This window comes from Solanum tuberosum, unplaced genomic scaffold, assembly GCF_000226075.1.
Source record: "Solanum tuberosum cultivar DM 1-3 516 R44 unplaced genomic scaffold, SolTub_3.0 scf00149, whole genome shotgun sequence".
NCBI lineage: Eukaryota > Viridiplantae > Streptophyta > Magnoliopsida > Solanales > Solanaceae > Solanum > Solanum tuberosum.
Window position 1 is genome coordinate 620,407 of NW_006239072.1, and position 13,990 is coordinate 634,396.

Below are 13,990 nucleotides of genomic sequence, written 5' to 3' on the forward strand. Positions count from 1 at the left end.
AAGATACACAATAGTAAAGACAAAATTAGGTGCATTGAATTATGAGAATGAGGTGGGTAGGTGGGGTGGGGTGGGGGGCTCCTATATCTTGGCAGTGTCAAGTCATTTTTCAAGTAATGGGACACTATTTTCGTCACAATAGGGGAAGGGGGAGACACAAAGAACTTGTTGAAATGTCACTATTACAAGCAAAATGTTACTATGATAGTGTGGGGGTGAATCTAAATTTAAGGCTCACCACATTCATTTGGTCCTTTCAATTGTCCCTATCACTCACTTCCTACCTTTTGACATCTCATTTTCATTTGTCAAAAAAATTGAAACCTTAGCCATAGAGATCCAAAGTAGGAATATGTGTGAATTTCAAGATTTCAACAAATATTTTTATATTTTTTAATGTTTGTGTGAATTTTTACTTAGATTCATCATTTTATGGGCTTATATGAAAGATTAATTATCTGTCATTCACGTCAACTAAGTATTTATAGGCATCAAAGTTCAATGCCTTCTGATGTTTGAATATGTATTTTCAAAGTTATGGATAAAGATAGCAACCTAATCCATAGACGAGCAAATACATTAACTGAGCTTCACATTATCACAACATCCTCAAACTCGTCTTGTCAAACCATTGAATCTAATACTCACTATTAAGTTCAACCGATTCAAAAATACTTTTAACATAATCTGATATTCTTAGAGCAACTCCATGTTATTTTATAATAAATATAAAACAATTTATTCACTAAAAATTAGACACATCATACATAAAGCATTGATCTCTCGTGATTCCCATTTCCCACCCTCACAAAACGACACTATTGATTTTGATATGTCCTTTTAGTCAAATACATAAAAAATAAAATTAAAAAAATCTACTCACATATAATAATAATAATTATCAATATAATAATAATTATTTTTATAATAATAATAAAATATTTTTATAAGGGCACTCCTTACTAGGGGAAACATAGAATAAATGTATAACGACAATATTAATTTCGGAACCTTTACTGCACCTTGTCAGAATAGAAAATTTATTATAAATGATATTCAATTTATTCGTTTGAAAAGAAAAAAAAAACTTACGGTATTTGGGTAACTGTAAAATTAATTGATACTCCCAAATATTTATTTATTTATTTTCAGTCCAATTTCATTTAATTAAATGCAAAGCTGCAGTTCGACACGTACTGTTCCCTACGGAGGGACTTATTCTTTACTACTATGTAAATTAAGGGATAGAGAGATTGTATCTGATATATCAAGTTCGAAAGAGAAAATACTTAAAACAAGGTTTCAAATAAATTATGATAATAAAATATCAAATATGAAACAAATGAAGTAACACATATTATATTATCTTGAAGAAAAATAAACTATTACTACAAAATAGTTTTAATTTTTTAGCTCGTTTAGACTTGATTTAAAGTTTAAGAAAATAATGTTATAAATTTTTTGAATCATGTGATTTGAAATTAAAATTATGTCAAATTTATCAAAAAATCATTTGATCTTACGACTTTAAACATATAATGTTTGGAAAATTTTGAAATTAAAGAAATTACTAAAACAAGAAGAAGAATCATAGATAAAAAAAATATTAAGTCAAACAAATTGAAACAGAGAGAGTACTGCTTATAAGACCGTAAGGGATGAGGCTAGGCTAAACCCAACCTCTCTCATCTAAAGGGTTATCTACTAATCTTCTACTCTAATATTCGATTGTCATACTTTAAGTAAAGCAACATCATATTCTATCTAATGATCTTCCTTAATTTTCTTTTCCAGCCTACATCTACCTCTTTCAATTTTCACTATAACCAACTTCTTGCATCTTCTTATTGACACATCCGTTTACTTCATCTTCATGTAGTCAAATCATCTCAATTTCGACTTCATCATCTTATCCGTTACAAAAGTCATTCCCTCATTTTGCAGGATCAAGGTTTTTATCAATTGAGGGATCGTTTGGTAGCTAGAGTTATTCAAATATTAATAATATATGAAGCAGTTATGAGTGAATTTATGTATTATTGCATGTTGTATTCATTATGTAAATTTTATTTATTCATGTATTATAATGCGGATTTCTAAAATGTTAATGTATACATATATAACTTATTTCCTATCTACCAATCAAATATTGTATAAGTTATACAAAAAATAATACATAAATAACTTAAATTTTATCCAGCTATCAAATGATCCTTCCTCAATCTTTAAAAAGTTTACTCCTACTGTCCCAATTTATGTATAGTATTTTTCGTTTTTGAAAGTCAAACAATTTAAATTTGACTGAAAATTTCAAGAGTCCCAATTTAAATCATCATTTGAATATAATAAATATAATATCTTAAAAAATATAATAGAAAAATTATTATTAATGATAAAGATAAGTTAAAAACTAAGTGTAAAATTAATCATTAATTTTATAAAGTGAACAAATATTATTGAATATCCTAAAATAATTTAAACTTATTTAAATCTCAAAATTCGGAAAGTATACATAGTAAGTAATAAAAAACAGCATACAAAACAAGCAAAACGCAGAAAGTGTAAAAGAGTTGGCGCTGCAATCTTCAAAAAAACTGCCGAAAGAGAGAGAAAAAGCTTGTAAATGTTCATAAATCGCTACGATGATCTGAGAATTTTTCTCGAAATTGATTATTGAAATCAGAAGTTCAGTGAAATTATATCTCATAGCTCTGTCAATTGCCGATTCTGATCGCCTTGTCGTTGGTAGGTTTCCGGTGAGATTCCGTTGGCATTTCATTCCGGTGAATGTTATCGTAACGTTTTTTTTTTCATTTGTAGTATTTGTTATTTGGTGAAATGTGAGATCTGAGTTTCAGTTTACGGAGAATTGAAATTGAATAATTGTTTGACTTTACGTGTGATCAAGTTTGTGGATTCTTATAATTCATTATTTATTTTTTGAAAAATGTTGATAATGTAGCAATGTGAATATTGTTGATCCAAACTAGTTCAGTATTGCGGCTGAGTAGTTGTTGTTTTGATTATATATGTTGTGTTTTGCCTGTCATAGCATTTTACCTCTTTTTTATCGTTGTTTGAGCCGAAGGTCTATTGGAAACAGCCTCAGGTAAGGTGCAAACCTCACATGTGAGATTTCACTGGGTTTGTTGTTGTTGCTGCTGCTAATGGTGGAGCTAGGATTTTCACAAAGGAGTTTTAATATAGAAGAAGAAAACATGTGAAGAAGCTGAGGGGATTCAACATCTACTATGTATCTATACATAAAAAATAATTTTAACTTTGTATATACCATGTAATTTTTTGCCCAACCCCCTCGCCCCTACCAAGCTCCGCCCATGGTCGTTGCTGTTTGGTGTAATGTGAGATATGAGCTTCAGTTTACGGTAATTGAATACTTGGTTGATTTTGGGTGTGATCAAGGTAGAGGATTCTTAAATACCTAATGCATATATATTCTTTTGTTGGAAAAAAAAATGATGTTGATATTAAATTTATAGTTGGCTTGAATTGGAACCAAGTGGATATAGTTGATCCAAATTAGTTCAGGATTGTGGCGTAGTAGTTGTTGTTTAAGTATACATGTCGAGCTCTGCCTGTCTGTCCTGCTATTTCTTTAACATTTTACTGGAACTATTTATCAGTTTGAGGTGTGTCGGTGGAGTACAATACAATAACTAGAGTATAGGACTTGTTCTTTTGTGTTTATCAGCAGGGAATGATCTTTATTTCCATTCTGTGGTAGTTTGATGTATGGTTTGACTGGACTGCACACATGAATAGTATTAATGGAGCTTGATGTTTTTTTTCCTGGTGAGCTAGAGTACCCTTTGCAGAGTTAAATAATTTTCAAATTCATTTGGAATATCATTGCGATATTCAAGAAACAATGCTTGTCTTTTCTTTTGCGCAAAAATTATTTGTCTTCTTTTTATAGAAAGTCTGAGATTCTGGTGGCTTACTTGTCTTCTTTTAGTTATGTAAGAGCAACCTGTGCTTGGATGGTTTTGAGACGGAAAAGCCATAATTGCATTGAACTCTAGCGTCACAACTTACTTCGTCATTCTTTCCTCCTTGTCACGTAGATGTCAGGTTTGTTACCTCATTTGGTCGTTGAACTGAAGATTTTGTTGGGATAATTTAATTAGTGTTTGCTCTATGATGCTCAAGTATGAATGCTCTGAATAGTATCCTGTGTTCTAGAAGGGGGATCAGATGCTTATTATGATGACCGTAGAGAAAGAAAATCAGACTTTGAGAATTCTGAGGATGAAACACGGAGATTCAGAATTGGTGCTTTCAGGAAAAAGGCAATCAATGCTTCCAACAAGTTCACTCGCTCCCTCAAAAAAAGAGGAAAAAAGAAAGTTGATTACAGGTTTCCTTCGGTTTTGATAGAGGATGTCCATGATGCAAAGGAAGAAAATGTTGTCTATGAATTGCATCAACAACTTCTTGACAGGAATTTGTTGCCACCCATACATGATGACTACCATACCTTGTTGAGGTGAGTTGCCTTTTGAGTTGTATAATTCTTTGGTTGACAGTATTCTCGGTTGCGTGAGTTTTGGCAATTTTCAGTGATAACTTGCACTAAAAGCAATAGAATTTGACGGAAAATGACTCTTCAAGTCCTCCATTTGTCATGGCTATTTTGTTTTGGACCTTACTCACAGTCTAGTGAGCTGTCTGTGTCTGCACCTTGCAAGTTGTGTCCTTGTATTGGATTTAGTGATTCTTGTGCACCGATAGCAAGTATTACAATCTTATGTTAGTATTCTATTATTTATAGATTCTTAAAGGCAAGAGCTTTCAACATTGAGAAAACTATTCAGATGTGGCAAGAAATGCTTAACTGGAGGAAGGAGTATGGAACAGACACAATATTGGAGGTAGTTGCATACTACAGGCGTAAATTTGTCTTGTGATTACCATAACTCTAATTTTAGCATTTTGCTTCAACTTTATTTACTTATTGGACCTTGTGACTGCTCAGGATTTTCACTTTGAAGAGCTGGAAGAAGTCCTGCAGTATTACCCCCAAGGATATCATGGAGTTGACAGGGACGGAAGGCCTGTGTATATTGAAAGGCTTGGACAAGCTCACCCGAACAAATTAATGCGAATCACCACAATTGATCGCTACATGAAATATCATGTCCAAGAGTTTGAAAGGGCCCTACATGAGAAATTCCCTGCATGTTCTATTGCAGCAAAGAAAAGGATCTACTCAACAACCACAATTTTGGATGTGCAAGGCCTTGTATGTTGCTTCACTGAATGGATAATTTACCAAAATTGATGACTGTCTTGAAATCTCTGTTGCATTTTTTACACAATCTAAAACTTTATGTAGCTATATAGCTTTTATTGCGACAATTAAGTACTTTTGCTTTAATGTCATATCTACATGCATTAAACACTTAAGTGGGACCGCAAATAGTTTAGCATTCCCCCGGTATTTCTAAGAATTAGGTGGAGCTGTTGGGTCCTTCAATTTCTGTCTCTACATAGTTTGGATTTGCCTTTACCAAAGTGATTTATGGATTATGATATGCGGATAACATGTATTCCCATTAAACTTTGCCAGACAAAGTATGTTTACCCCTCTATAAGGTCTTTTAATAGTGTTGCTCCTTATTTTTAAAAAAGTCTTATAGAAGTGTTGCTGTCAGCTTACTGCTTATTGTTCAATTTCACCTATTAAGAAGTATGCCATTGATTGCAGGGAGTTAAAAACTTCACCAGGACAGCTGCTACTCTTTTGGCAGCCATGGCAAAAGTTGATAACAACTACTTTCCTGAGGTATTAGCTGTCATCATGAATGAATAGTTAAGTTAGATTTCAAGTGGTTATTCAGATTCCGTTGTTAATGATTTCTGGCATCTCTATATAGACATTACAACAGATGTTCATTGTCAATGCTGGCCCTGGCTTCCAAAAGATACTTTGGCCTGCAGCACAGAAATTTCTGGATGCAAAGACTATTGGCAAAATACAGGTGGAGGAAAGCAGGGGCTTCTTTTCTTCTACTCATTTGGTCCAACTTCAACTGACTGAATATCTGCGTTCTCATCTGCACTTTGCAGGTTCTGGAACCTAAATCTTTGGGTAAACTGCTTGAAGCGATTGACCCTAGGTTTCTCTCTCTCTATTGTTCATATAAACCTACCTGTTTGAAAAAAAATGTTAATTTCTGTATCTGATATTTTCTGTCCAGTCAGTTACCTGACTTTCTGGGTGGCTCTTGTACCTGTTCTGTTGAGCGTCGCTGCCTCAGGTCTAACAAGGGTCCATGGAGTGATCCTGAAATAATGAAGGTGGGTTTGTTGGTGTTTTCACTATTTTCTTTTTTTTATGGCTCTTCTCGTTTAAGTTTAAGGAATTATTTCTTCTTGTGAGGTGACCAATAGTTTTCTACTCCACTTTTAGCTTGTACATGACTTAGAGGCAAAAACTGTGAAGCCAATATCTGGAATATCCAGAGATCAAAGGAGAATTGATTCCTCTAAACAGATACGCCCACTAAAGGTGAATTTTTACTTTGACATTCTTAGTGTTGTTTCCTTGCGTTTATTATACCTCCCGGCTCCCCCTATTTGACATATTTTGCTGTCAGGGAAGAATTAATGAGACATCAACAGCTGAATCAGTATCAGATGTTCATTACCCATGTTCTCCAATTAGACGAAGTAGCAGTTCAATTCCACAGCTGTCCCTACTTGATGAGGAAGTGAGTGTTACAGTATTATATAACCATAGTTTAGTTTAAAATGTCATTTCTTATCAAATATATCAGGTGTTTGTAATGTGCAATAATCACCATGATGTGTATACCTTCAAATATAATCATCAGATTAGATTTATCCATTGCTCCAAAACCAAAGGGAGAGCGAGAAAAAAAGGGCCTCAATAATGGAAGGGAAAATAGTTATCATGTATTTATAGTGTGTGCAAATGCATTCCTTTTAGATATGCGATACAATTATTTTACCTTAAATCTTTCTCGTGCAGGCAAGGGAATCGAATTCTACCCCCTACTGTAGTTGTGATGAGCAATTCAGCACAGGTGAACTAGTTGATATTAATAAGCATGTCTCCCTATGTTGCCCAGAGCCTCCAGAATGCAATCTGACGAATTTGTCCACCAATGCACAACCAACTTCTGAAGGTATTTGTCATCATTGTTTATCTATACTACCAGTAGAATGTAGTCTGATACGGTTGCCAGCTGGACCTGACAACGTGTTTCTAATTATGTGATATTATTTATGATGAAGACTTGCTCAACTGTAACTTCAATTATGATTTGAGCTCCATTTGGATTGTCCGATATTTCTCATGTATTTGAAACTCGTTACTTGACAATTATATCTAATGTAAACTTGATCCCGGAGAGAGATCTCAAAATCGCTTATTTTTAGCCATACAATTATAACTAGAAGAATTTGAAGTGACATTAAAATTAGGAGAGTTGAATTCATTTAAAATAGTAATATAATGCTTAGATGTTAACAATGACGGTTACATTAGTACTAATTTTATGCTTGCAAATTAAATGTGCAAATTTATTGATTTCAACTGTTTGAAGTGAAATGGAGCCTTAATAAAATAATGTCCAAAATAAATATGTCACATGATTCCCTTCTATGTTACTGTGTTAACTAGGGGTAATAATTTTCATCATTAAGACTTGTTAAAAGAAATTATTTTCAGCAGTCAGAAATTAAAAAAATCAGAATTTCATCTCTTTTTCTTCCTTTTTGGTGTCATATTGATGATTGACATTCTTTTCTTTAGATGATATCTCCTCATCATGCAAAATTCATCTTACTTACTTTTCTTTTCCTCCATTGAAGGGCACAACTTTTAAAAGTTTCGGAGTTAAAACACTAGAGGACCTTAAATTTCATTAAATTTATCACCTAACCTTTTTTAACTGAGAAACTTTATTGTATCTGTCATCTAACAAGTTGATTATATTTTGACTAAATTGGTTATCAAAAGTAATTTTTGACTAAATACTGATTTTAGCCAGATTTCCATGAAAAGTTGCTAAAATATTCATATTCATTCCTAAGCCAATTCTCTATCCATCTCTTTCTTCTATTCATTCATTTCTGTGTGTCCACTAGACTGATGTGCATTGCCAAATCTGTAGACATTCAAGCAAGTACATCAGTTGATTTATGAGGTTATTAACTTCCAATTAAAAGATTGTGCTACTGGAACGTCCCCTGATGGGGATTCATGTCCCCTTTTTTATGCGCTCTTTAGGTACATTGGTGATTCATTGGTTTGAAACTATCCAGAAAAAGGTTTTGAGTGGATGCATGCAGTGCTTGGAAAGGAAACTGGTTCCTTTCATACTCAAACTCTCTGGACTGATTCGTGGTGTGTTCTTTGAGTATTGGAGGAAACAGGCAAATGCTTCCCGCTCTAGTGCATTAGAAGAAAGACAAGAAAGCAGTTCTTCTGCTTATGGTGAAGTTGTTCATAAATCAGATGATGCCCTCCCGTGCATGGAGCGTCTTCATAAACTGGAAATGTTGTTTGAAGAAATAAAGAGAAAACCTGCTGAGATCCCAGCAGAGAAGGACCAAATGATCCAGCAATCAATGGAAAGGATCAAATCAGTGGAGGTGGACCTTGACAAGACAAAAAGGGTATGCCTTATTATTGACAGTTATATAACTTTGAACTTGGATTATTCAATTGTCGTGTTTTATATTTTTCAACAGGTGTTGCATACTGCAGTGGTGAAACAACTCGAAATTGCAGAATTGTTGGAGAACCTAAAACAATCAAGTAATCATGTAAGATTTTTTACATTACAATTATGAACTCTGTTGGTCATCATTTGTCAGATAGCCTATCAACCACCTCATTTTTCTAAGACAGTTAGTTATGGCATCTGGTAGGTTTCTCGTTTTCCTGTCTTTTTCATTTTCATGCTTAGGGGAGAGGGGTACATGATAGGGTTGAGCATTGTTGAAAGATGAAATCAGGAAAAATCAACTGTCAAGTCATTTTGTCCGTTGGCTTCTTGCTTTTGCTTTCCTCCCAATACTTTTGACGTGGAGCATAAATTTTTGAATCCACCTCTGTTGTTGTTGTTATGTTTTTCTTTGGGGGCTGGGGGGTGGGGTCTTAAACTGGGTGTTGGGGACACTGTCAAGTATAAATTATTACCTTTCTCGCCACTACCAAGTGTTTATTGAAAGTTAAAAGGTTAATGCCTTCTCTTCTTCTATGTTTCTGAAACTCAGATCTTTTTGTTGCAGCGGGGGAGGTTATTATGTTGAATATACGAGAGGGTTGATGCAACGTGAGTTTTGACTGCTAACCGTGCTGCAAGGGCAGTAGATGCTAGAGTTTCTGCACTTTTGAGTACTTCTAATCCTTTTACTCAGAACTCACAAAAGTGTTTCTTTCAAGATGTTCATTATACTAATAATGTGTCAAAAAGGAAAAGCTTAAAGGAAACAGCTTCAAATTTGATGCAATAAATGTGCCTTTACAAATTGCCAGTGTGAAGAATCGGCTACGTGCTGATGTTTTCCAGGAGAACGTCTTGGCATGTGTTGAATAGTTCTTTCGAGTTAATAGTCAAAAACACATTTAAACTATGAGTTTTTCGCGAGTTTCACACCCAATAATTAGTTATTCCCTTTTCATACCTGAATTATCACTCAAAATTCATTTATTTTGTCTTAGTTGTAATCTTTGAGAGTTTGAGCTCGTCATATCGGGCTTGCCTAGTGCGGGTTACTTCTCCTATGTGGTTTGCGAGCTATTGCATAGGAGCGGGGGTTTTACCCTGTGCGCACCCAAAGGGTAGTGGTTGTCGGTTTCCTTTGTCATAAAAAAAGTTATAATCTTCAAGAGTACAATGTCCAAGGCACAAAGTATTTCATGTTCACGCAGGATTTGAGGAAGGGTCGTAGCTCAAAGGATGTGAGTAGTGACATAGACAATCTATTCTAATACAAATATCAGCTATTGCTTTCTCTATTTAAACTCATGATCTATAAATCATAATGAGACAATTTTATTGTTACTTTATTTCTTTAGGACAATTATATCAATTATTTGCAACATGTAAGGACTAAGGAATGCCACCGACATTACATTAAATGACTCCATGTGGGTTTAAGATAAAATAAAAATTGTCCCATTAAAGAGGGCAGGAGTTTTTATCTTTTTTAAAATAAAATAAAATTACTACTCGTATCTTTTTCCATTTGACATAAAAAAAAATTTAAAAAACTTAATATTCAAACAAAAGCGATTGGATAAGAATTACTTGCACTCAATAGTTATATCAAAATCAATAAACACATGACATATGTTTACATATAAATCTGAATTAGTTAATCATATGATTAATTGTTAGGTGTAAAATATAACATTATTTACCCAATGTTGCAATTAAAATGAGTTTTATGAGGTAGTATAATTTGGTATTTGGAAAGAAAACTTGACATTGAATTGGTCACAATTATTTGTATGATAATAACTATATATATATACATAGCTGTCTTGATTGATATAGTAAAATAAATCATTTTTAAATTTGGTCGCAATTTTTTCAGATCAAACACTTGTCGGTAATTAGCAATGTCTTTGTCTAAAATATATATATTTTTTATAATATATTCACTTCGAGCGTTGACTTGATAATATTATCTTCATTAATGACAATTCAACAATAAATAAAAGATCCATTTATTAAAAAAATATATTTATTTAACGCATTTTATATGATAAAAACTCGATTAATTTCTTTATTTAGATCAACAGGCCTATAAGTAATTTTTCAAAAAGTCATGGGATATAAAAATATATTGTTACTAAGAAAAGCCACAAATTGATAATCCATTGAATGAGTTAATCATATCAATTGTTTGTAGCCGCATATTAGCTAAACCCAATACGAATCTTTATATAGTATCAAATTTTTTGTGAAGTTTTTAAACCTACAAAGTATTTATTTTTTAAAACGGATTCGAAAGAAACATATTGAATCGGATAGGACGTTCATCCCTCACCATATTTTCCCATTTAAAAAATAACAGACAAAATCATGATATACAATGCTATTTCTTTCCCGATTTTGTAATTGTACTTGAAGGGAATTCTGTTAGATTAAATCTTATGCCAAGTTTTTGAACCTACAAAGTACTTTTTAGACGAATTCAGAAGCAACAAATTCAATTGGATAGAAGGTATACTCCTAAACTAGTATCTCCCATTTAAAAAATAATGAATAAAATACGGATAAGCATGACTACTTTCCCCTGGTGTTGTAGTTGAAGTAGCATTCTCCGAAGAAAATTATTTGACTACTGTTTTCATTATACGATCGGGGGATGCAGATATTTGATGGACAAGAAGCAAATAAAACTACACTCGTTTGTCATATTGGGATGATTCGTCAATTAGGTTAAACTGAAGTAAGATTTTATAAAAAGAAACATATTCTTTATATGTCTGTATCCAATCCATCCTTGTATCAGAGTAGATCGAGCCACTAATTTGACGTCAGAAAGAACTGTTTAGTTAAATTCGTTGAGATGCAACCCTTGCCATGACCTCACCTGAACGCGAAATATTTCATGCACCAGATTGTTTTATAATTAATTAATAATCAAAATCACAATTGTTTCTCCCCTGTTGTTGTAGTTGAAGTAGCATTCTCCGAAGAAATTCTTCGACTCTTGATGTCGAAAATATAGATATTTGGTTGAAAAGAAGCAAATAAAACTACACTTGCTTGTTATACTGGATCACTCGTCAATTAAATCAAACTTAAGCGGGATTTTACAAAAAAAACATATTCCTCATGTGTTCGTATCCAATCTATCCTTGTATCAAGCAGACTCAGCCACTGATCTGATGTCAAAATGAACTATTTAGTGAAATTCTTTGAGGTGCAACCCTCACCGTAAACTCACCTGAATGCGAAGTTTTTCATGTACCAAATTGTTTTTATCATTAATTAATAACCATAACCATCTACTTCTCCTTGATGTTATAGTTGAAGTAGCATTCTCCGAAGAAACATGATCACGAAAATGAAGATATTTGACGGAGATGAACCAAATAAAACTACACTCACTTGTGTACCGGGATCACTCGCCAATTAGGTCAAATTGAAGCAAGATTTTACCAAAAAACATATTCTTCATGTATTTGTATCTAATCTATCCTTGTATCAGAGTAGACTGAACCATTGATTTAACGCCAAAATGAACTACTTTAGTCGAATTCATGGGGGTGCAACCTCCGCCGTGACCTCACATGAACGCGAAATATTTCATGAACTAGATTGTTTTATAATTAATTGTTTTCATAAAATTTATTAAATCCCTAAAAAAATCAAATTGAAGCTTACATCAATTTTGTCAATTTTCAATTCTATTTAATAATATTTATTTTTTTCCCCATAAAATATACCCCTACAGCCAAAGATTATCTCTTTCATTCCCTATTTGGAGTAGAAAAATGTCCTTTGCAGAAGAACCGAGTGGATAAACATAGAAACTTTTCCCTCTTTTTCTCTTCGACCCAAATCTCGATCTACAATTAGTTTTCATTTTTCTTTGTGTTTAATCAATCAAATTAATTTTCGATGTGTTAATTGATGTCTGATTGTTAAATTTCTGGATCGAGATCGAACGAACCTCGATCAATCTGTTCCCTTTTGTGTTCAAGGTTAGAATTTTTTAAAATTAATTTCTAATTATTATATTTTCCGGTTGTTTGTGTTTATGCGCTTGTATTTTTGAATAATTGATAAATTTGTGGAAATTAGGGTTTTTTTTTCCTTTTGGGTGACCTATTTTAGTGTGTTGATTATGGATGATTAATGTTTCGGTATCGTGTTCGGTGTTTTGGAGTTTGATTTTTGTGTTTTTGTATAATTGTGGAATTTATGGCACGATCTATGATGCTGGATTTTGCTAGTTTATTTGCTGTAAATTTGTAGAATTTATTAAGTTTTGATATGTAGATAGTTGAAAACTTAAATTTCTTCTAATTTGGGCAGCATTAAATTTTTTTGTTAGAAAAGTTTTTCCATTTGGTTGTATATCCTAGATTGAATTTTGTGTTTATTAATTGTGGAATTTATGGTGTTATGGTTATTATGACATGATCTTCGATACTAGATTTTGATAGTTTATTGTTGAGTTTAGTAGTTGTTAATTTGTAAGTTTTGATATGTAAGGCAGGTTGAATTGAACCTTGATTTTCTTCTACTTTAGGGAGCATTAAATTTTTAAGTTAAGAAAAGTTCCTCGCCTTTGGTTGTATATCTAGATTGAATTTTGTGTTTATTAAATATGTAATCGTATTGCTACGGGCGGATGCAGAGCATAAGCACTAGGTTCATCCGAACCCTTGCTATCAGGGTCGAATTTTTTTTGTAAAATTTGGGGATTTCGTGGTCTCTTTGTGAAGTTAGGTGTTTTATGTTTATATTCTTTAATAGTGGTATCATATTATCTATTGGCATCCATGCTACAAGAAGGCTGAATGGTGCATTTGGTTGAATGTTTGTTTTTACTTACCTAGAGGATTAGGGATCAATTCTCACTTAATATGCTTTTCCTTCTTTTTTAGTGGTCATCCATGTAATAGAAAACCTAGATTTACCTCTGAAGGCTATCATGTTCCATGTCTTAGAGTTTGACTTTTGTGCTTTTCAATTGTGGAAGTTATGAAGTTATGTTTGTTGCGACATTATCTTTGATGCCAGACTTTTCTAGTTCATGTTGAGTTTATTTGCTATTAATTTGCAGAATTTGTGAAGTTGTGTTATGCTGATTCAATCTAGATATTTGTTTATTTTGGCCAGCATTATTTTTTTAGTTAGATGGTGATATGAAATGAGCTTAAATGGAGTGAGATTCATATTGCCGACCCTAACTTGTTTGTGACTAGGCAAAGTTTTTTTTTTTTTTTTTTTTAAACGGGTAAGGTTGT

General features: G+C 32.9%; 2 protein-coding genes across 7 annotated transcripts in view; both read left to right on the top strand.

Annotated features, from left to right (window-relative positions):
• Nucleotides 1–2,536: 2,536 nt before the first annotated feature.
• On the top strand, nt 2,537–9,686 carry LOC102581208 (phosphatidylinositol/phosphatidylcholine transfer protein SFH13-like). Of its 5 annotated transcripts, none has more exons than XM_015310983.1 (15): nt 2,537–2,756; nt 3,977–4,092; nt 4,189–4,507; nt 4,793–4,892; nt 4,997–5,263; nt 5,729–5,806; nt 5,898–6,002; nt 6,091–6,140; nt 6,222–6,321; nt 6,434–6,532; nt 6,621–6,734; nt 7,016–7,172; nt 8,279–8,667; nt 8,743–8,817; nt 9,286–9,686. In XM_015310983.1, exons 2-15 carry the CDS (start codon nt 4,086–4,088, stop codon nt 9,304–9,306), a joined length of 1,881 nt encoding a protein of 626 aa, XP_015166469.1. In that variant the 5' UTR covers nt 2,537–2,756; nt 3,977–4,085; the 3' UTR covers nt 9,307–9,686. The 5 variants fall into 5 exon arrangements, with proteins under 5 accessions (XP_015166469.1, XP_015166471.1, XP_015166472.1 ...); XM_015310985.1 differs by having other exon boundaries at nt 4,204–4,507; XM_015310986.1 differs by having other exon boundaries at nt 4,207–4,507.
• Nucleotides 9,687–12,469: 2,783 nt separating this feature from the next.
• LOC102581983 (uncharacterized WD repeat-containing protein C2A9.03-like) overlaps nt 12,470–13,990 on the top strand; it is a 6,517-nt gene continuing 4,996 nt past the window's right edge. For both annotated transcript variants that reach the window (XM_015310987.1, XM_006352504.2), the window contains exon 1: nt 12,470–12,718. The gene's annotated coding sequence lies outside the window, so the exon portion shown is untranslated. The remainder of the gene's footprint in view (nt 12,719–13,990) is intronic.